The sequence below is a fragment of the Malus domestica genome, chromosome 15 (assembly GCF_042453785.1).
Source record: "Malus domestica chromosome 15, GDT2T_hap1".
Taxonomy (NCBI): domain Eukaryota; kingdom Viridiplantae; phylum Streptophyta; class Magnoliopsida; order Rosales; family Rosaceae; genus Malus; species Malus domestica.
In genome coordinates, this window is record NC_091675.1 from 10,139,930 (window position 1) to 10,159,066 (window position 19,137).

A 19,137-nucleotide genomic window follows, 5' to 3' on the forward strand; every position below is an offset into this window, starting at 1 on the left:
TGATCTCTTAACAATGACAGGGAGGGTTGTTGAAGCTTTCTTCCCATAAGAAAAACAGTACAATTTATGTCATCAGAAACATTCAATAACATAGAGGATGCCAAATATTCTGCTTGTTTTGGAGTCCACAAAGTAGTGAAACTTGGAACATCTCAGAGTAAATCTCCTCTCTGTTAGCGTCTACCATTTGACCTGAGTTTGGGATTGAGCTAGGGGAAGAACTTGACGCGGGCGTTTTGAGTGGTGATTGGTAGGTTTCCTGCTCTTGAGCGTTCTCATGTAGCCGACCATGAAAATCTCCTATTTTCTTAGCTATGGAATTAGTTTGTTTAGCAGGCTTGAGTGTTTAGTTAATTTATCCATGTCAGGAAGGCAGATAGATCTCATGTGACTCGGTTCTGAAACTTTGAAGATCCACCACCAGGAGTGTAGCTTCTTTTCTTAGAAAACTAAAGAAAATGACTTGAAAACTTTGCGTTTTAACGGTAAGGAAAAAATAAAGGGTAAAGTGAATAGTATCAGGATTGACTTTTTAGTGTAAAAATATGGTTTTTCGTTAATGTAAACAGTACGGGAGCTTTTCGTTAAAGTTTCTTATTTTCTTCTCTTGATGTTTCAGTTTGTAATCAGAGGATCTGTAAATATCCCAAAACGATTCAGACAAATCTAAAGTGAACTCCAAACCTTCACCCAAATCAGAGCCAAATTCGGACTGGACAGAAAATCGACACCCATAGGAAACAAAATCCGGTCACAAAGACCGGTACCTAAACAACTAGGGGTTCGACATAACCCGGCCACAAACTGGGGGAAAACAAAACTCTCCACAACGAAATGGGGGAGAGAGGCGGCCGGCCTTATTACCGGATGCCAGGAAAGAGAAGTTTGACGGTGGTGTTCCGCGCTGTGTGTTTTTAGATGATGAAACTTTCTGTGTGGTTTCATTATTTGATTTGCATTTTTATTACTCGTTGCTCATGCTATCGGTTATTTCAATAGCACGTTGTGGATCATCTCGATAGACTCTACAATTTTGTAGCTTCATTTTATCAAATGAAAATGGATCATCGACGGAGTAGTTGAATAAATTGTTTCGATGGCGGATGCTTTAAAAGAAGAGAACTTTAACGAAAAACTCCCGTTACTGTCCACTTTAACGAGAAATCACATTTTTACACTAAAAAGTCAATCTTAGTACTATTCCTTTTACTCTTTATTTTGTCTTTATCGTTAAAATTCAAAGTTTTCAAAGTTTTTTCATTAGTTTTCTTTTAAAAGAAAGGTTTTCTCCACAATGCCCAAATCGGAAAACATTGGAATTGATTATTGCATTTGATGTTTTGAGTTCGGCTTTTTTATGGATTCGTTTGGATGTGCTTTTAAAATGATTGAAAGCTGCTTTTAAAGAAAATGTTTTTGAATTCTAAAAGCACTTTAAGTGTTTTCTGTAAGAAGTACCAATTATGTGCTTTTTCCATAAATCACTTTCAGTGCTTTTCCAGGATTTACTTGCATTTTTACTAAGAATTGGTTCTAAAAACATTTTCATCAAAAACGTTTTCAGTCATTTTAAAAGCACATTTACATGTCACATTACTTTTTATTATTTTTTATAATTAAATTTAAGGCTTAATTATAATAAGTATGTCTAAATCTTATCCCTAATTTAATTTCAGTCGGAACTTTCTTATAGTTTCTTTAGTGCTTGAACTCAACAATGTGTTGTATTATCGGCCATTTTTACTAAGGTTGTCTATACTTTTATTAAATTTAAAGGTATTTTAAGAACTTTTAAGACAAATGTATGAGAAGTAAAAATGTAAAACTAACCAATATTTGTAAAATATAGTTGACCCAAAATATAACCTATAGAAGAGTGGCTTGGGTTGGAGCTCTCATTTTACTTGGATATTTTACCTTATCTTTTGTTTGTTTATTGGGTTTCTTTCTTCTAAGCCTTGTATTATTATACTAGTTTTTTAATATATTGGAAGTTTTTTTTAGTATATCTATATTTTTACATTAAATGGAGAGAGAGTTCGGCAAAGGCACACAATGAGTAGTTTAATTTGGTATCAAATTCGCCATTCACGAGATTCAAACTTGAGACCTATAGTTTTTTAATATATTGAAAGTTTTTTATTAGTGCATCGATATTTTTACCTTAAGGTGATGAAGAGTTCGGCAAATTTACATAATAAGCAACTTAATTTGGTATCGAATTCGCCATATTCATGAGATTCAAATATTCTAAGTAAAAAAGAATATCACCAGAAATACTGACTGGCATATTGAAAGTACTATTAATGAAAAAAAAAAGAGTGGAAGAAAATCGAAGAAAAGACTAAAGCTGTGGGTCCCGCCGAAAACATTGGAAGGAAATCAAAGACTGGAAAAATTAGATCAAATCCCAAATAATAATAAGAATTTGTAAAGGGGGGGCGGCCGGGAGGGGAAAGGAGGTAGAGAGCACAGAAAGAGATATTTGCCTATCTTCGCTACTACTGCACGTACAGATACAGGTGGAGTGGCAGTGGAAGTCCAACGCAGCATGGGTGACGGCAGCGCAAGCGGCAACAGAGACCATAACAACAATCACAACCACCACAACAACCACAGCCATGGCCACGGCCACAACCACGGCGGTGGTTATAGTAACAAGCCGGAGTGGCTGCAACAGTACGATCTCATAGGGAAGATCGGGGAGGGCACGTACGGCCTGGTGTTCCTTGTGAGGACCAAGTCTCCTTCCAACCGCGGAAAATCCATCGCCATCAAGAAATTCAAGCAGTCCAAGGACGGCGATGGCGTCTCCCCCACCGCCATCCGCGAAATCATGGTCTTTTTCTTCCCTTCAATTTATTTACTTTTGAATTGCAGACCCTAACGTTCGAAATTTCGTTTGGGAATTTTGTTCAAACATTAAGAAAAATGATAGAGAGTTTTTTCCTTTCCTAATTTTCCTGGTTTCCCATGAATATTACTTTTAAAAGAAAATAAATTTGAAAAATGGTGATGTTTTTGGATTGTTCAGTTGCTGCGGGAAATATCGCACGAGAATGTGGTGAAGCTTGTGAATGTTCACATCAATCACACAGACATGTCCCTCTATCTGGCTTTCGATTACGCAGAACATGACCTTTATGTGAGTATCTGATGTTTTCTCCTTTCTTCTTTCGTTCATTTGAAATGGGATTCTCGAGTTCCGCTGATTGAAGAAAATGTGGTGGGTTGCGTACATTTGCTTCACAGGAAATCATTAGACACCACAGAGACAAAGTTAATCAAGCTATCAATCATTACACTATTAAGACATTGCTCTGGCAGCTGCTCAATGGACTCAATTATCTCCATAGGTATGGCTTTGTTTGTTTGACATTTGCCGCTGCTGATGTTTCTTTCTGTTGCTGTATCTACATTATTGTTTGACTACTTGTGTGCCACCTTCCTTGCAGTAATTGGATCATTCATCGCGATTTAAAGCCATCTAATATCTTGGTATGATTTGCATAACCTTTCCATTCTCTTCTTGATGCAACTTTGTTTGACTTTGTGTTGCTTACAAAGGGTGAACAATCATAATTTTTTGCTATGTTTACTCGATTTTTTGTTCATAGGTTATGGGCGATGGAGAGGAACAAGGAGTTGTGAAAATTGCGGATTTTGGACTTGCAAGAATATATCAGGCTCCTTTGAAGTCGTTGTCTGACAATGGGGTAAGGAGACGTGTTTGTATCACATAACTGCATTGTCAATGTCTGGAGTACCATGAATTATATATAGTTTATAGATTCCCTAAGTGTATTAAACTTTTGGTTTTTAGTGGTTTATGTATCAGCATCCCCTTTTATTCCCTTTTTATTCTCCTTTTCTTCATTTGTTTGTTTGTTTTTGTTTTGGTTTAAGAAACACTCCTGTTCGTTACCATTGGCAGTAATGCATTCATATCTTCACAACAACCATAACTTCCACAAGGAAAGCAATTTCTATTCCAATTGGAATTTTTTAAAGGTTGGCATTCACTTGCTGTGGAAGTATGATCCTGTATGTATTCATTATATGTGATAAAGTGGGATAGAAAAACGTATGTGACCTAGCTTTTAGTTTGCATAAAAGGCTGCTTTGGTTGGGGCAATAATTGGCTTATCTCAATATGATTATATTAGTTACCACTGTCTACAAACTCGCCTTGAGGTGTGGGTTGAGTGAGGTACAGAAAATCACCTTAGGTGTACTGTCCTTAGCGAAAGCCAGGAAAAATGCATGCCTTGGTGACAAGTCGGCGAGAGGCGCATACCATCTTCCATGAGGTGGCGCAATGTTGGCTGAAAGAAGAGATGAAATCCCCCTCACCCCCCCCCCCCCCAGGGGGAAGAAATAAGTGAAACTGTATCGTCATGCAGTTGGGGGTCTTCCTTTGTTGAATCACTGTGCTTCATTTTGGGTTTTCTGGTCTTGGGCTTGTGGTGTTTTAGTATAAGAATGAAAAGATGTGGTCCCATGTAGCGACCAGCAAAGTAATGTTATGTATGTGTGCAGCACACTTCCACTTGAAGATAATTTTAGTTATGAAAAAATTTCTGTGTGATTCATAACTAAACTTTTGAGACCCGAATATCAAAATAGAAAGACTACTAATATTATAAAGCAAGATGCTTAATCTTGTAATTTTATTCTTTCTATGAGAAGAGTTGAACAAAAGTGTAACAGTAGAATACAGCGAGGGTATCTATATCATATTTAAAACTTATACATACATACTTACAGATTATTTTTATTAATTAAAATGATTGATTCTGAAGGCTTACGCCTAAATGCCACAAGGCTTACACCTTGCCCTTTAAATTATTATTAGTGACAGAGTGATGCACCTGAGAGTGGGGTGAATTGCAAGGATTTTCAAAGTCACTGAGCATTCAGTGGTTGAATTGAAGATGATCTGTTTGTTCATCTTTTTATCATTATATGTTTTTCTGTAATTTGTTTCTCCTTTTTTTTTGCCATTATTGGTTTGTTAGATCTTTTAAATTTTTGGATCTTCTTTTTCCTGTTACATCTACTGTACTTGGTCAATGCCCTTTTCTTATTGTTTTGAGTAATTAAACCTTTTTGCAGCCCCTAATTGATTGCTTTTATCCATTTGCATTGAAACAATAATTCAGACTCTTAACGCGTTAGATATATTACTTGCAGGTTGTGGTAACCATTTGGTACCGTGCGCCGGAGTTGCTCCTTGGGGCTAAGCACTACACAAGTGCTGTTGGTATCCTCCTACACCAAGTTATTTATCCTATTTGTATTAAGTTCATGTGGTTAACATGTGATTACAATCATGAGCGCACATTGGTAGATTACCTAAATGCAAAATAGTTCTAAAGGCTTGCCTCTTTGTTGTTTGAATATTTTTATTTTCAGTTGATGTAATTATGTTCTCTGGTGTATTGAATTATATGAGCAGATTAATTTTAAAGACAATGTTTTCTTAATATGAAATTTAGATATGTGGGCTGTTGGATGCATCTTTGCCGAGCTTTTGACTTTGAAGCCATTATTTCAAGGCGCAGAAGTCAAAGCTATAGCAAATCCTTTTCAGGTTGTGAAACGTTGAATGTATTTACATTTTTGTACACTTTTATTACTAGTACTGTTTTAAGTTTCGTAATTGTATCACATCTTCTAATAATAGCGTTCACTTGTGCAGCTTGATCAACTTGACAAGATATTCAAGGTCTTAGGTAATATGTTTTACCTTTTAGGCCATTTATCTTTTATAAGTTCCATGGAGCTACCTTATAGTCAACACTTATCACATCAGGTCATCCGACACTAGAAAAGTGGCCAGCACTTGCAAACCTTCCACACTGGCAACAAGATATGCAACATATTCAAGGCCATAAATAGTAAGCTTTCTCATATCTAATGTATGCAAAACTTGTTTAGTTAAACATATAAAAAAGAAAAAAACCTTGTGCTAGGAATCTGAAGAAATTATTTTTTTCTAATTTGTCATTCTCTAGTAACTCCCATGTTTGGCTTCATTTTTTTTTCTCCCTTTCCTTGATCAAACTAACCAGTTCTTTTTTCCTGCTGTATGCTTTTGACAGTGATAATACTGCATTGCATGGTGTAGTTCACCTCTCTCCAAAAAGTCCTGCATATGACCTCCTATCTAAGATGCTCGAGTAAGTGGTGCCTTTTAAATTTACAAGAATCTCATTTTGTTATTGTTGAGCACATAGAGAGGATGACACTCATTACTATACCCAAAACATTGTAATTCTCATTTTACCAATTTTTCTAGTTTTTTCTAATTTTTTAGGATTCTAATTACAAAGTACAGAAAGTTATCCTTACAAATTTGGAGTGATGATACATCATGAATTGTTTTAATAAGATTTATGAATTGAGTGCCCTTTTAATTGCTAATAGAGTATTGTCGTACGAAATCTTTGAACATAAATGGTCTCTTGACTATAGAAGTGTAGATATTTGTTGATAATTCAAGATTCAAGGATTAGATATGAGCACAACATAGTTAGAGGCCTAAAATGAATGATTTCTGTGGACTATAGTAAGGTTCTTAATCCCTATCTTTTCATCCAAGTTTCAGAGAAAGGTTCTCTCTCTCTCCAGAGAGTAGTTTCTTCTGATTACAACAGTATATAAAGTATTTTAAGACCTTGACTGGATTATCTTTACTACCATGCAAGTACCAGGATAAATGACAATTAGAAGGGTACTAAAGGAACATTCTCTTCCTTGGGATTTCACTGACCAATTATATAACAGTTTGAGGCTGATCGATTATGTTAGTCCCTGTATTTTCATTGTTTGGCTGGTGACTTGGAGTTGGATTTTTCGATGAGATGGCTAGTTTGTACTTTAATAAATCATTTGAAGGAACTGTTAGCAACTATAGATGTTTAATGGAGATGATGGATGTAAGATGAGGATACCAGGTCTACTGTTGTTCGGTTTTTCACATTGGTGAATCAGTGGTGAACTGGTTTGGACATGCTTTTTTGTTCACAAGTTGTAAACCGGAAGCTACAAGTAAATTCAGATATTTCAAGCTAATTTGTATATGAATTATGAAAAGCAGTTAAAGGTGTCAATTTGGATCTACAAATTTAAATGCCATTTTTTAGTATTGGTTGCCTTTCTTGTCCATGTGCTTGCTTATTTTTGTACTAATTTTTTTGTCAAGATTCAGGAAGGTCGGAGCTTCTGACTCAATGTGATTAGTGCGTACGCACCTCAAGTAGGGTTGGATACGAGTACGAAGGAGAAATTTTGGGAAGACCTTGGAGACTTGGTGCAAGGAATTGCTCAGACGGAGAAGTTATTTATAGGAGGAGATCTAAATGGACACGTGGGCAGGGAGACAGGCAACTATGGAGGTTTTCATGGTGGCCATGGTTTTGGAGAGAGAAACGAGGATGGGGAAGCTATCTTGGATTTTGCAATGGCATATGATCTCTTCTTAGCCAACACCTTCTTTAAGAAGAGAGAAGAACATGTGATCACCTACAAGAGTGGGTCGTCAAAAACACAAATAGATTTTCTTCTAATGAGGAAAGGGGATCGTATAACTTGTAAGGATTGCAAAGTTATACCAGGAGAGAGCGTGGCTAATCAACATCGCTTGTTGGTGATGGATGTACATATCAAAAGAGGGAGAAAAGAACAAGACTTGGAAGTGCCCAAGGACTAGATGGTGGAATCTAAAAGAAGAAAAACAAGCCATTTTCAAAGAGAAGGTAATCACCCAATGTGTGTGGGATAGAGAGGGGGAAGCTAGCCAAATGTGGGATTCCATGGCTAGTTGTATCCGAAAAGTAGCAAAAGAGGTATTAGGAGAGTCCAAGGGCTTTGCCCCACACCAAAAGGAATCTTGGTGGTGGAATGAGGAGGTACAAACAAAGGTGAAGGCTAAGAAGGAATGTTGTAAAGCCTTATACAAGGAGAGGACCGATGAAAATGGTGAAAGGTATAGAAAAGCGAAGCAAGAGGCGAAGAAAGCGGTCAGAGAAGCTAAGTTAGCGGCTTACGACGATATGTATAAACGACTAGATACCAAAGAAGGAGAGTTGGATATCTATAAACTAGCTAGAGCAAGGGAAAAGAAGACAAGGGACCTAAACCAAGTGAGGTGCATCAAGGATGAGGATGGAAAGGTTCTTGCTACAGAGAACGCGGTTAAAGACAGATGGAGAGGTTATTTTCATAATCTTTTCAATGAAGGACATGAAAGGAGTGCTTCTTTAGGGGAGTTGAGTAACTCAGAAGAGTGTAGAAACTACTCCTTTTATCGTCGAATCCGGAAGGAAGAAGTGGTTGTAGCTTTGAAGAAGATGAAGCATAGAAAAGCAATAGGCCCAGACGATATACCAATCGAAGTGTGGAAAGTTTTGGGAGAGACAGGTATAACATGGCTCATTGACCTTTTCAATAGGATTTTGAAAACGAAGATGCCAAATGAGTGGCGAACGAGCACTTTGGTGCCTATCTACAAGAATAAAGGCGACGTACAAAATTGCATGAACTATAGGGGTATTAAGTTAATGAGTCATACAATGAAGCTCTGGGAGAGAGTCATTGAGCATAGATTGAAGCAAGAGACACGGGTTTCGGACAACCAATTCGGGTTCATGCCAGGGCGTTCAACCATGGAGGCAATCTATCTCTTACGAAGATTGATGGAAAGATATAGAGATGGGAAAAAGGATTTACACATGGTCTTTATAGATTTGGAAAAAGCGTATGATAGGGTCCTAAGAGACATTCTTTGGAGGATCTTAGAGAAGAAAGGAGTACGAGTAGCATATATCCAAGCTATAAAGGATATGTATGAAGGAGCAAAGACTGCCGTAAGAACTCATGAAGGACAAACCGAAAGCTTTCCCATAACTGTAGGATTACATCAAGACTCATCCTTAAGTCCTTACCTTTTTGCGTTGGTAATGGATGAGTTAACAGGACATATTCAAGATGATATTCCTTGGTGTATGCTTTTCGCAGACGATATAGTGTTGATAGATGAAACTCAGGAAGGGGTAAATGCAAAGCTTAACCTTTGAAGAGAAGTGTTGGAATCTAAAGGTCTTCGCCTAAGCCGATCAAAGACAGAATATATGGAGTGCAAGTTCAGTGCAGATGGAGGCCAAAACGAGTTAGGGGTGAGGATCGGAGATCAAGAAATACCAAAGAGCGACCGTTTTCGTTACCTAGGATCTATCTTGCAAAAGAACGGAGAATTAGATGGAGATCTCAACCATAGAATACAAGCTGGATGGATGAAGTGGAAGAGTGCATCTGGCGTGTTGTGTGATCGTCGTATGCCACTGAAGCTCAAGGGAAAATTTTATAGGACGGCAATAAGGCCGGCGATGCTGTATGGCACAGAATGTTGGGCGGTGAAGCATCAACACGTACACAAAATGGGTGTAGCGGAGATGAGGATGCTTCGTTGGATGTGTGGGCACACGAGAAAGGATAAGATTAGGAATGAGGATATCCGGGGTAAAGTAGGAGTAGCCGAAATTGAAGGAAAGATGAGAAAAAATCGGTTACGGTGGTTTGGACATGTGCAAAGAAGGCCTACTGACGCTCCGATTAGAAGATGCGACTATGGGACAGAGGTTCAGGGCCGAAGGGGTAGAGGAAGACCTAGGAAAACTTTGGAAGAGACTCTAAGATAAGACTTAGAGTACTTGGATCTAACGAAGGACATGACACAGGACCGAGCACAATGGCGTTCTAAGATTCATATAGCCGATCCCACTCAGTGACTTGGATTTTCCAAGTCTCCAACCGAGAAGTTTTCCTCACTCGAAAAATTAAGGGAACACTACCCCGACCTACATGCTCCACTCAGAAAGCTTCAACATACAAGCTTCAACAAAAGAAAATTCAAAGAACTTAGCGAAGAAGGCTTTGTTGTATTTAACACAATACGTTGAAATGAAGGAAAACTTATTTATTGATATCCCCGATAAGCTACAAATATGTACATATACATGAGTCAAAATAAACAAACAAGATGGAGCCTTCACAAAGGTTGCTTAGGAGAAGTCTCAGCAGTCGGTAGAGCCCCAGAAAGAGAAGGCATCAGAGGGGGATCATTCGGAGCCTCAGTACTGGACAGAACCCTAGAAGGAGGAGGCATCAGAGGTTGATCATTTGGAGCTTCATTACGCGGTACAGCCCCAGAAGACGAAGGCAATAAATGCCTTTGGAACAAACCCACAAATCTCTGATGATCAAGTAAAACCTGACCATCAGTTTCCTTCATCTGGTCAAGCTTCCTCTTCATGTTTGTAGCATAGTCATGTGCGAGCCGGTGCAACTGTTTATTCTCATGCTTGAGCCCTCTAATCTCCTGTTTGAGACTCATCACTTCGGCCGCCAATGATTCAACTTGGCGGGTTCGAGCAAATAGGCGTTGGGCTATATTAGACACAGAACCTGCACACTGAACACTGAGAGCCAGTGAATCCTTAACAGCTAACTCATCGGACCGTTTGGAAAGTAGTCTGTTATCTTTGGGAGTGAGAAGGTTCCTGGCCACCACCGCAGCGGTCATATCATTCTTCATCACGGAATCCCCAACGGTAAGAGGACCAGTAGGGGAGACGAAGGATGGGCGCCATATGTTGTCTGGAGAAGGCGGGGCTACCTCTTCAACAAGGTTCAAGTCAAAACGACGGTCGGAGGGGCCAGACATTTTCAAAGGTATTGAAGAGAGAAGAGGTCGGACAAATCAAGATCTTAGAAGTGCAAGAATGAAGCTTCTACTGGTGGAGATTCAAGTGTGCTTTGGAACTTAATGCCAGCCCCTATAAAAAGCTGCACTCGACGGAGCTTCAGACATCGAAGAGGCGCCTGCTCAGAAATCGAAGAGGCGTTTGCTTTCTCAAAAGCTGGGCTGCTTAGAGACCACGAGGGTTGATCTCATAAATCGAAGAGGTGTTTGCTTTCTCAAAAGTTGGGCTGCTCAAAGACCACGAAAGCCGATCTCAGAAATCGAAGAGGCGCTCGCTTCCTCAAAAGCTGGGCTCCTCAGAGACCACGAGGGCCGATCTCAGAAATCGAAGAGGCACCTACTTTTCCAGCCTTGTCAGCACCTGTCACACGCACACTCAGCTTTGCGGAAATTATGGGTATTCTGTCGAAGACTTCTGGGGAAGTAGAAAACACATGAATCTTACTGTCCAATCACCCACTTCCCACACGCAGCAATAGCTCATGGGTACCACAGATAACTTTGCCAAAGTTCTCTGCCAAAGTTGAGCACGTGAAGCTTGCAGCTCCCACTACATCGCTCTGACCAAGAAGGGTAAAAGAATAGCAAAGAAACAGCACTAACAAAGTTTAGACCCATAAATTTTGAAGGTCTAGCTACCATATTATTACCCACAAGGGTAAAGGAACAGTACCACTGTTGGATAATTGGAAAGTCCCTGTGTGTCAACCTCTGTGCCTCGTGGCAAGGTAGACTAGCAAACATGCCCAACCTTTACTCACATTCGAGAAAAAACTCCTAATAAGATTGCTTGCTCCAAAATCGAAGAGGCACCGTCCTCCGAATCTCGAGAGCCAGACTCCCAACATGACTACTTTCTCAAAAATCGAAGAGAGGGTAAAGGAACAGTACCATTGCTGGATAATTGGAAAGTCCCTGTGTGTCAACCTCTGTGCTTCGTGGCAAGGTAGATTAGCAAACATGCCCAACCTTTACTCACATTCGAGAAAACACTCCCAACAAGATTGCTTGCTCCAAAAATCGAAGAGGCACCGCCCTCCGAATCTCGAGAGCCAGACTCCCAACATGATTACTTTCTCAAAAATCGAAGAGACACTGCTCCCCGAATCTCGAGAGCCAGACCCCCAGCATGATTGCTTTCTCAAAAATCGAAGAGGCATCGTTCTCCGAATCAATCGAAGAGGCGCTCGCTTTCTCAAAAGCTGGGCTGCTCAGAGACCACGAGGGCCGATCTCAGAAATCGAAGAGGCACCTTCTTTTCTAGCCTTGTCAGCACCTGTCACACGCACACTTAGCTTTGCGGAAATTATGGGCATTCTGTCGAAGACTTCTGGTGAAGTAGAAAGCACATGAATCTTACTGTTCAATCACCCACTTCCCACACGCAACAATAGCTCATGGGTACCACAGATAACTTTGTCAAAGTCTCTGCCAAAGTTGAGCACGTGAAGCTTGCAGCTCCCACTACATCGCTCTGACCAAGAAAGGTAAAAGAATAGCAAAGAAACAGCACTAACAAAGTTTAGACACATAAATTTTGAAGGTCTAGCTACCATATTATTACCCACAAGGGTAAAGGAACAGTACCACTGCTGGATAATTGGAAAGTCCCTGTGTGTCAACCTCCGTGCTTCGTGGCAAGGTAGACTAGCAAACATGCCCAACCTTTACTCACATCCGAGAAAACACTCCCAACAAGATTGCTTACTCCAAAATCGAAGAGGCACCGCCTTCCGAATCTCGAGAGCCAGACTCCCAACATGATTACTTTCTCAAAAATCGAAGAGACACTGCTCCCCGAATCTCGAGAGCCAGACCCCCACCATGATTGCTTTCTCAAAAATCGAAGAAGCATCGTTCTCCGAATCTCGAGAGCCAGATACCACATACCACTTTTTCAAAGTGCTCTGACAGAGTTAAAACATGTGAAGCTGGCAGCTCCCACTACCATGCTATGACCAAGCAGGGTAAAGGAATAGCATTACTACTTGTTGTTAGGGAGACTCCTATATATGTCGACCTCCATCCCCAACGGACAGGCAGACCTGCAAAAATGCTCAACCCTTCCTCATATCTGAGAGGGCACTCCCAACGAAGCCTTTCAAAATATTCAGCTTTCTTTCCCCCCGATAATACCTTTGCAAACAAGCTATACTAGAGCAAGAATATCTCATATCATCAGGGTTAAAAGCAAGAGTATCCCATATCATGCTTTTTCCCTGTCTTTTCCTTTGGCCTTGTTTTTACCTGCAAGACAAGGAGAAAGAGAGCAATCAGTCAGCACTTGAAATCAAGCTCCCAGCCAGGAACTGACAGCCTGGAACTCCTTACCTGATTACTTACCTGGCATTGCTCTCGAGTACTCATCTTCAACATCTTATGTTGCCAGGGAAGATACCGCATCTGCTTGAGGAACAGATAGGGCAAGTGCGAAGGATACAAGGAAGCATGTGGAGACAAGCGTAACAGCACACGTGCCGATCCATCCATTACTCTGTCAAAAGCAAAAGTATCCCATATCAGCAGGGTCGAACGTACTCTAGATTTGATGGACTTGTTTTGACCCTCAAATTCTTCAGTCGGCCTTATACTCTGGAGGAAACCAGAAAACCCTCCAGCTCAGTTCAAGAATAAGCCTGTGGAAAGTTACTTCTTCAAAAGCAAAAGTATCCCATATCATCTCTTCTCATTTTTCTTCTCTTTATCCTTCATGCTGCTGCAAGATGGGGAGAAGGTGAACAATCAGCCGGAGCTCTGATTGCTTACCTTGTCTGTCACCTCTTTCAGCAAATCCCCTAGCTCGGCGACTTGGAGGACTCCTACTACATGGTTTGTATCGCGCTTGACCAAGCCTGAAACTACAAGTAAGCTTCAAGTGAAATTGATACATTACCTTGTGCATCTCCACCAGTTAAAGATACCACCCCTGGATGGAGGAAGAGTACTTCCAGAGAAGCTGCCACATCTACCTATGAGACAGATAAGGCAAGTCAAGATGATACCACACTCCGATACTTAGAAGTTTCGTGATTACGAGATCATTCTCCCACAATATTTCCTAATGTCATTTGTACTCTAATGTCATTTGTACTAAATCATTCACTTGTACTCACTAAAGGAGAGCTTGAACCTATGTACTTGTGTAAACCCTTCACAATTAATGAGAACTCTTCTATTCCGTGGACGTAGCCAATCTGGGTGAACCACGTACATCTTGTGTTTGCTTTCCTATCTCTATCCATTTATATACTTATCCACACTAATGACCGGAGCAATTTAGCGAAGATCACAAAAAGCGACCGTTTTCGCTACCTAGGATCTATCTTACAAGAGAACGGAGAATTAGATGGAGATCTCAACCATAGAATACGAGCTGGATGGATGAAGTGTAAGAGTGCATCCAGCATTGTTGTGTGACCGTCGTAGGCCACTGAAGCTCAGGGGAAAATTTTATAAGACGGCAATAAGGCCAGCGATGTTGTATGGCACAGAATGTTGGGCGGTGAAACATCAACACGTACACAAAATGGGTGTAGCAGAGATGAGGATGCTTCGTGGGATGTGTGGGCACACGAGAAAGGATAAGATTGAGAATGAGGATATCCGAGGTAAAGTAGGAGTAGCCGAAATTGAAGGAAAGATGAGAGAAAATCGGTTCCGGTGATTTGGACATGTGCAAAGAAGGCCGACTGACGCTCCGGTTCGAAGATGTGACTACGGGACAGAGGTTCAGGGCCGAAGGGGTAGAGGAAGACCTAGGAAAATTTTGGAAGAGACTCTAAGAAAAGGCTTAGAGTACTTGGATCTAACGGAGGACATGACACAAAACCGAGCGCAATGGCGTTCTAGGATTCATATAGCCGACCCCACTTAGTGGGAAAAGGCTTTGTTGTTGTTGTTGTTGTTGTATTTGTTTTTGTCTCTTCATGTCTATCATACAGTGCCGAAATTTTGATAAAATTTACAGTTGTTTGACTTAAAAAGTGTTGAACTATAACTTACAATATGTTTCTGTAGTAATTAGTTACAGTGGCATGTAATTTGTAAGGTTTTGCAGTTGATCTTGCATTACATTTTTCTTAATGAAGATAAATTAATTGTCTGTTTCTTTCCCCAAACAACTGTGTGCAGATATGATCCTCGAAAGCGTATAACAGCTGCACAAGCATTAGAGCATGAGTAAAGCTTCTTGTTTCTTTATCTCTCATATTATGCTTATTATTCTTCCTCCATCCTTCCCTTTCCCTCACCCTCATGATCTCCTGTGAATGAATTATTTAACAAGCTAATTACTACAGGATTCGGGATTTTAATATTCTTAAATAAAAATTGTTACCCAAAAATATAATTGCTTTCTAAAAAGATTCATATTTTTTGCTTTCAGGTATTTTCGTATCGAGCCTCTACCAGGTCGCAAGTAAGGTTTTCTTCTTCATTAACTTTTACTTCCCCTGTTTGACTTGGACCTTTTCTTTTGTGATATGCCCAACCGTTTTGAGTCTCTTTATTTTCCAATATGTTGACCACCTTTTCATGAATACCACCTAAAAGTTTGAAAAAGAAAAGACTCTAATGGAGATACTAGATGCTATTGTAAGCATATAGTGCGCCCATATATCTTATATTGACAGGTATATTATTAATGATCAGTGCTTTGGTGCCTACCCAAGGAGATAAAGTAGTGAATTATCCTACTCGTCCGGTAGACACAACCACAGATTTTGAAGGGACAACTAGCATTCAACCTTCACAACCGGTATGTTTCATGGTTTTACAACTAAATGAGTAGACTTCTGTTCCAAAGCTGCAGCTGTTTAAATGAAGTGCTGACCATGGTTTGTACAAAATTTAGTTGGAATTTTAGAAATAGCTGTGAAAGCCAGAGTAAAGAAACATAATGGAGCACTACTCAATTTTGTACTCTACTGTTTCGGGGGTTATACGTATACTTTAAAATAATACATTCTTGAAAACATTATAATCACAAATTTTGATTTGTGTTACATGTTGGATGTAGAACAGGAAATCACGATAGTGTTGCTATTAGTAGATAAATATTGTTCACTGAGTTGAAATCGTCCACACGTTTAGTTTTGTAAGAAGCATTATCTTTTATGATACTGTTGAGGGGAGATGCTTTTAGTTTAGTTCAAGGTCCGTCTGTCAGAACCTCGAATCCCCTTCCACCCTTTTTAGCATTTTCTTCTCTTTCAGTTCCTGGTTGATTATCATAATTTTATTGCTCAGTGAAACTGGTCATATCCATTGTTGTAAGATGTATCAATGTGGTTGGACATGTATCAATACTAATGACGTTAATTTTGTTTCCATCTTGATATACTCATTATGAATAATTGTATCACATCTGCTTTCCTCTTTAATTGTTAATCAGAGGACACAGAATTAATTTACGTTAGAATTTATTCAACTATTTATCTGTTTTATATCCCATAGAACAAGTTCATCTTTGAGTGATTTCCTACATAGAAGAGTGTTACGGCATGAAAATAACATGTTTGCATATAGTAAACGTAGGAAGTCTTAACATCTCAATCTTTGTTCACTATGGTATGTGTGCATTGCTCATCGTACAATTATCTGGACCAGGTATCGTCTGGAAATGCAGTATCTGGAAACATGTCAGGTGCTCATGTGGGGAGATCTGTACCCAGGCCTATGGTTAACATGCAAAGAATGCAGCCTCAGGGCATGACTGCTTATAATCTTGCATCTCAAGCAGGGATGGGTGGTGCAATGAATCCTGGCGGCCTGCCAATCCAGCGTGGTGTAGCACAGGCCCATCACCAACAACAGGTATATTGTGATGAGTATAGATTGTTTTGTCCTTTAGAATAATTCTTTCTCTTAATTCATGCTGGTTTTATATTTTATTTTATTTTTCAAATACAGTTGAGAAGGAAAGATAATGGAATGGGGATGCCGGGATACCCTCCACAGCAGAAATCCAGACGTTTCTGAGGAATATTGCACCTATTGTACTTTAATTGCCATGGATGATCTGAAATTCATGAAGGTTAGTTTTTTTATTGGTGCTTTGCTTCATAGGCTACTAGTACTTTAAAACTGTTCTTTATCTCTTCATCATTAAAAAACAAAAGAAGGTAAACTCCTTTGACTTTTCCTACTGGTCTTACTGACGCGGGGTTGAGATTTCAAACTCTCATATTCCACTGCCTGTCCCAAGAATCACTAGTTTTCCTAAATAATTCAGAATCCTGTAAATTAAAAGGAGGAGAATCTATTACAATCTATCAACCATAACCAATAATCTTATCAGTATCATTTTTATTTATTGGACTGCATTTTTGTTAGTCTTCTCTTCTCACTGTTGCATAAAAATAAGGCTTTGTTGTTTTAAAGATAAAGAAATATACTTTTTAACCTTTGTCTTGAGGGATTTCTGAACTGGAAGTCTGGAACTCATACTTGTGTAAATTTTCCATTAGCAAAACACTGCAAGTTCCATCTTTTCATCCCCACAAGCTCCTCTTGTTATCAATTATTCTCTTGGTACCTTTGATCTCCCTCTGCATCTGAGGCTCTGTTGGATTTATTAGTATAAGGCTTACCTTTCTACCAGCTCCGTTAGCCAACTGGTCTTATTGACCCATAGCATACATTATCTGCTCGAATGGACCTGTACCCATCACCACTTCCTTAAATATACCTGTTTTATTTGACTATCTTTTAATCGAGAATACTAAATCATGTGCACAATGCTTTGTGAAAAAGATTGATGCACAAGCTTGATTCGTGAAGAAACTTGCAGCCTAACTTGTTTTATTCTATCTTCAAATTCCTTCAATCTTTCTTATCCTATCCATGCATTTCATGTTTTTCCAGGTCTAAATATTGAGGACACAAAATTTCATGTTATTCTGTCAGAGGTGGAATGCTGTAGAGGAAATTCGGTTATTCTTAGAATGCTGTCGGTGCAGTGGGACGAAGATTTCAGTTACCGCAGTCTAACTGGTGCTCTTGTAGGTCACAACGTGCACACTTCCAAATTGTGACTCGATTTCTGTAAAAATTAGTTGTTAAGCCGGAACAACAGTAATTAGACAAGTTGTATGAACGCCGCATCGATGAGCTTTAAGTATTTAAGCATCCATTCCTCACTAACAGAGAAAACAGGGGAAGGAAGGATGGTAGGGGATATAGAAAGAAACGCATTTGTTTGGATGAGATCCCCACCAACTTTTAACCGGGACTCTCACACTCTGTTACATATGTATGTGTATAATATTTCTTGTAATTGATGTTTCAATTAGTCAACTTTTAATTCACACATAGGTATTGGGTTGCAGTTGCATGTGATTGTTTGAACAGCGGACCTCAAATTGATTCACCAGCACCAGCAGCCTATCCAAATGAAAATGGTAGTTGGTGCCGTAACCCTTTTTAAGCACCTCCGACTTCCGGCTTTCGGCTTCCGCCCGCCCTCAATCCCCTTTTCACAGCGCCAACTACGGCAATGGTTTCACTCATCCGTCCCGCTCTCCCGCCGTCCCTCCTAACAAAGTACAACTGTGAATGCAAAATGCCACGCTAGCCATCAAAGTGCAATAGTGAATGCAAAATGGTTTCACTAATCGTTTTGTGGAGATGATCTAAATAGGCAATGGCGGAGTTGCCTAAATCTAGCACTCGATTTTTTTGGAGTTTTTTTATTTGATGATGCTCTGGCTGAATGCGCTGTAGTTTTGCGAGTACTTTGATCCGACTTATGTTAAATCTTTATTAGCTTTTTTGGACTATGGATGCTATGGAAGTTTAGTAACTGAATGCTACTTGAACACACAAAACTGATGCACTCGCTAATACCATAAAATTGCGCAATATGGAAAGTGAGTTGTAAATCCTTGCAAGGTTTGCTGCTTCTTCTTTGATGTGGGACTTTACCCTAACATATGGATAAGATAAATTGGGTGACGTGAAACACTTGTGGGCCAACTTGTTCCTATACTATGAAAGAAGTTGAAGATCCACTATAAAACTAATTAATAATATTGAGACTAACTCAACTTCTTATGAATCTTTCAAGGTTTCTGATGTGGTACTTTGTATTTCACATACACTACTCGGGATAATGCTTTCCTCGCTCCTAGTATGGAGGAACATCCTTCTCTTTGCTATCATCATCTAAATATCATTTTTGGAAAGAAAAAAAAAACATTCGAACTTGAGACCATTTAGTCATCTATATTAATTTGTTGAACAAGGCGATTGTTATGATAGCAAATAGTATTTTCTTGGAACCGTCAATTTCCTTGATTCATTTGGATGACTAAGCAGTCTCCAAATCGAATGATTTTCTACGTAGATGATTTTTAGTTTAACATTGCAACAAA

At 39.4% G+C, this 19,137-nt stretch overlaps 1 protein-coding gene across 1 annotated transcript; it reads left to right on the forward strand.

The window, feature by feature from the left end:
• Positions 1-2,394: 2,394 nt before the first annotated feature.
• On the forward strand, positions 2,395-18,074 carry LOC103424871 (cyclin-dependent kinase E-1-like). Its single transcript, XM_029093954.2, has 16 exons — positions 2,395-2,839; positions 3,035-3,145; positions 3,253-3,356; positions 3,456-3,498; positions 3,618-3,716; positions 5,194-5,263; positions 5,499-5,593; positions 5,702-5,735; positions 5,816-5,900; positions 6,105-6,182; positions 14,897-14,944; positions 15,150-15,182; positions 15,416-15,521; positions 16,373-16,579; positions 16,676-16,799; positions 17,630-18,074. The coding sequence occupies exons 1-15, from the start codon at positions 2,552-2,554 to the stop codon at positions 16,742-16,744; spliced, it is 1,470 nt and encodes a 489-aa protein (XP_028949787.2). The 5' UTR covers positions 2,395-2,551; the 3' UTR covers positions 16,745-16,799; positions 17,630-18,074.
• The last annotated feature ends 1,063 nt before the right edge of the window (positions 18,075-19,137 follow it).

What these genes read in the sequence shown, in the direction of transcription:
- LOC103424871 (XM_029093954.2), top strand. Translation starts at nt 2,552, where the DNA reads ATGGGTGACGGCAGCGCAAGCGGCAACAGAGACCATAACAACAATCAC. An exon ending in GCACTACACAAGTGCTGTTG is followed by an intron (nt 5,264 to 5,498) that starts GTATCCTCCTAC and finishes TATGAAATTTAG; the next exon opens with ATATGTGGGCTGTTGGATGC. An exon ending in CTATAGCAAATCCTTTTCAG is followed by an intron (nt 5,594 to 5,701) that starts GTTGTGAAACGT and finishes TCACTTGTGCAG; the next exon opens with CTTGATCAACTTGACAAGAT.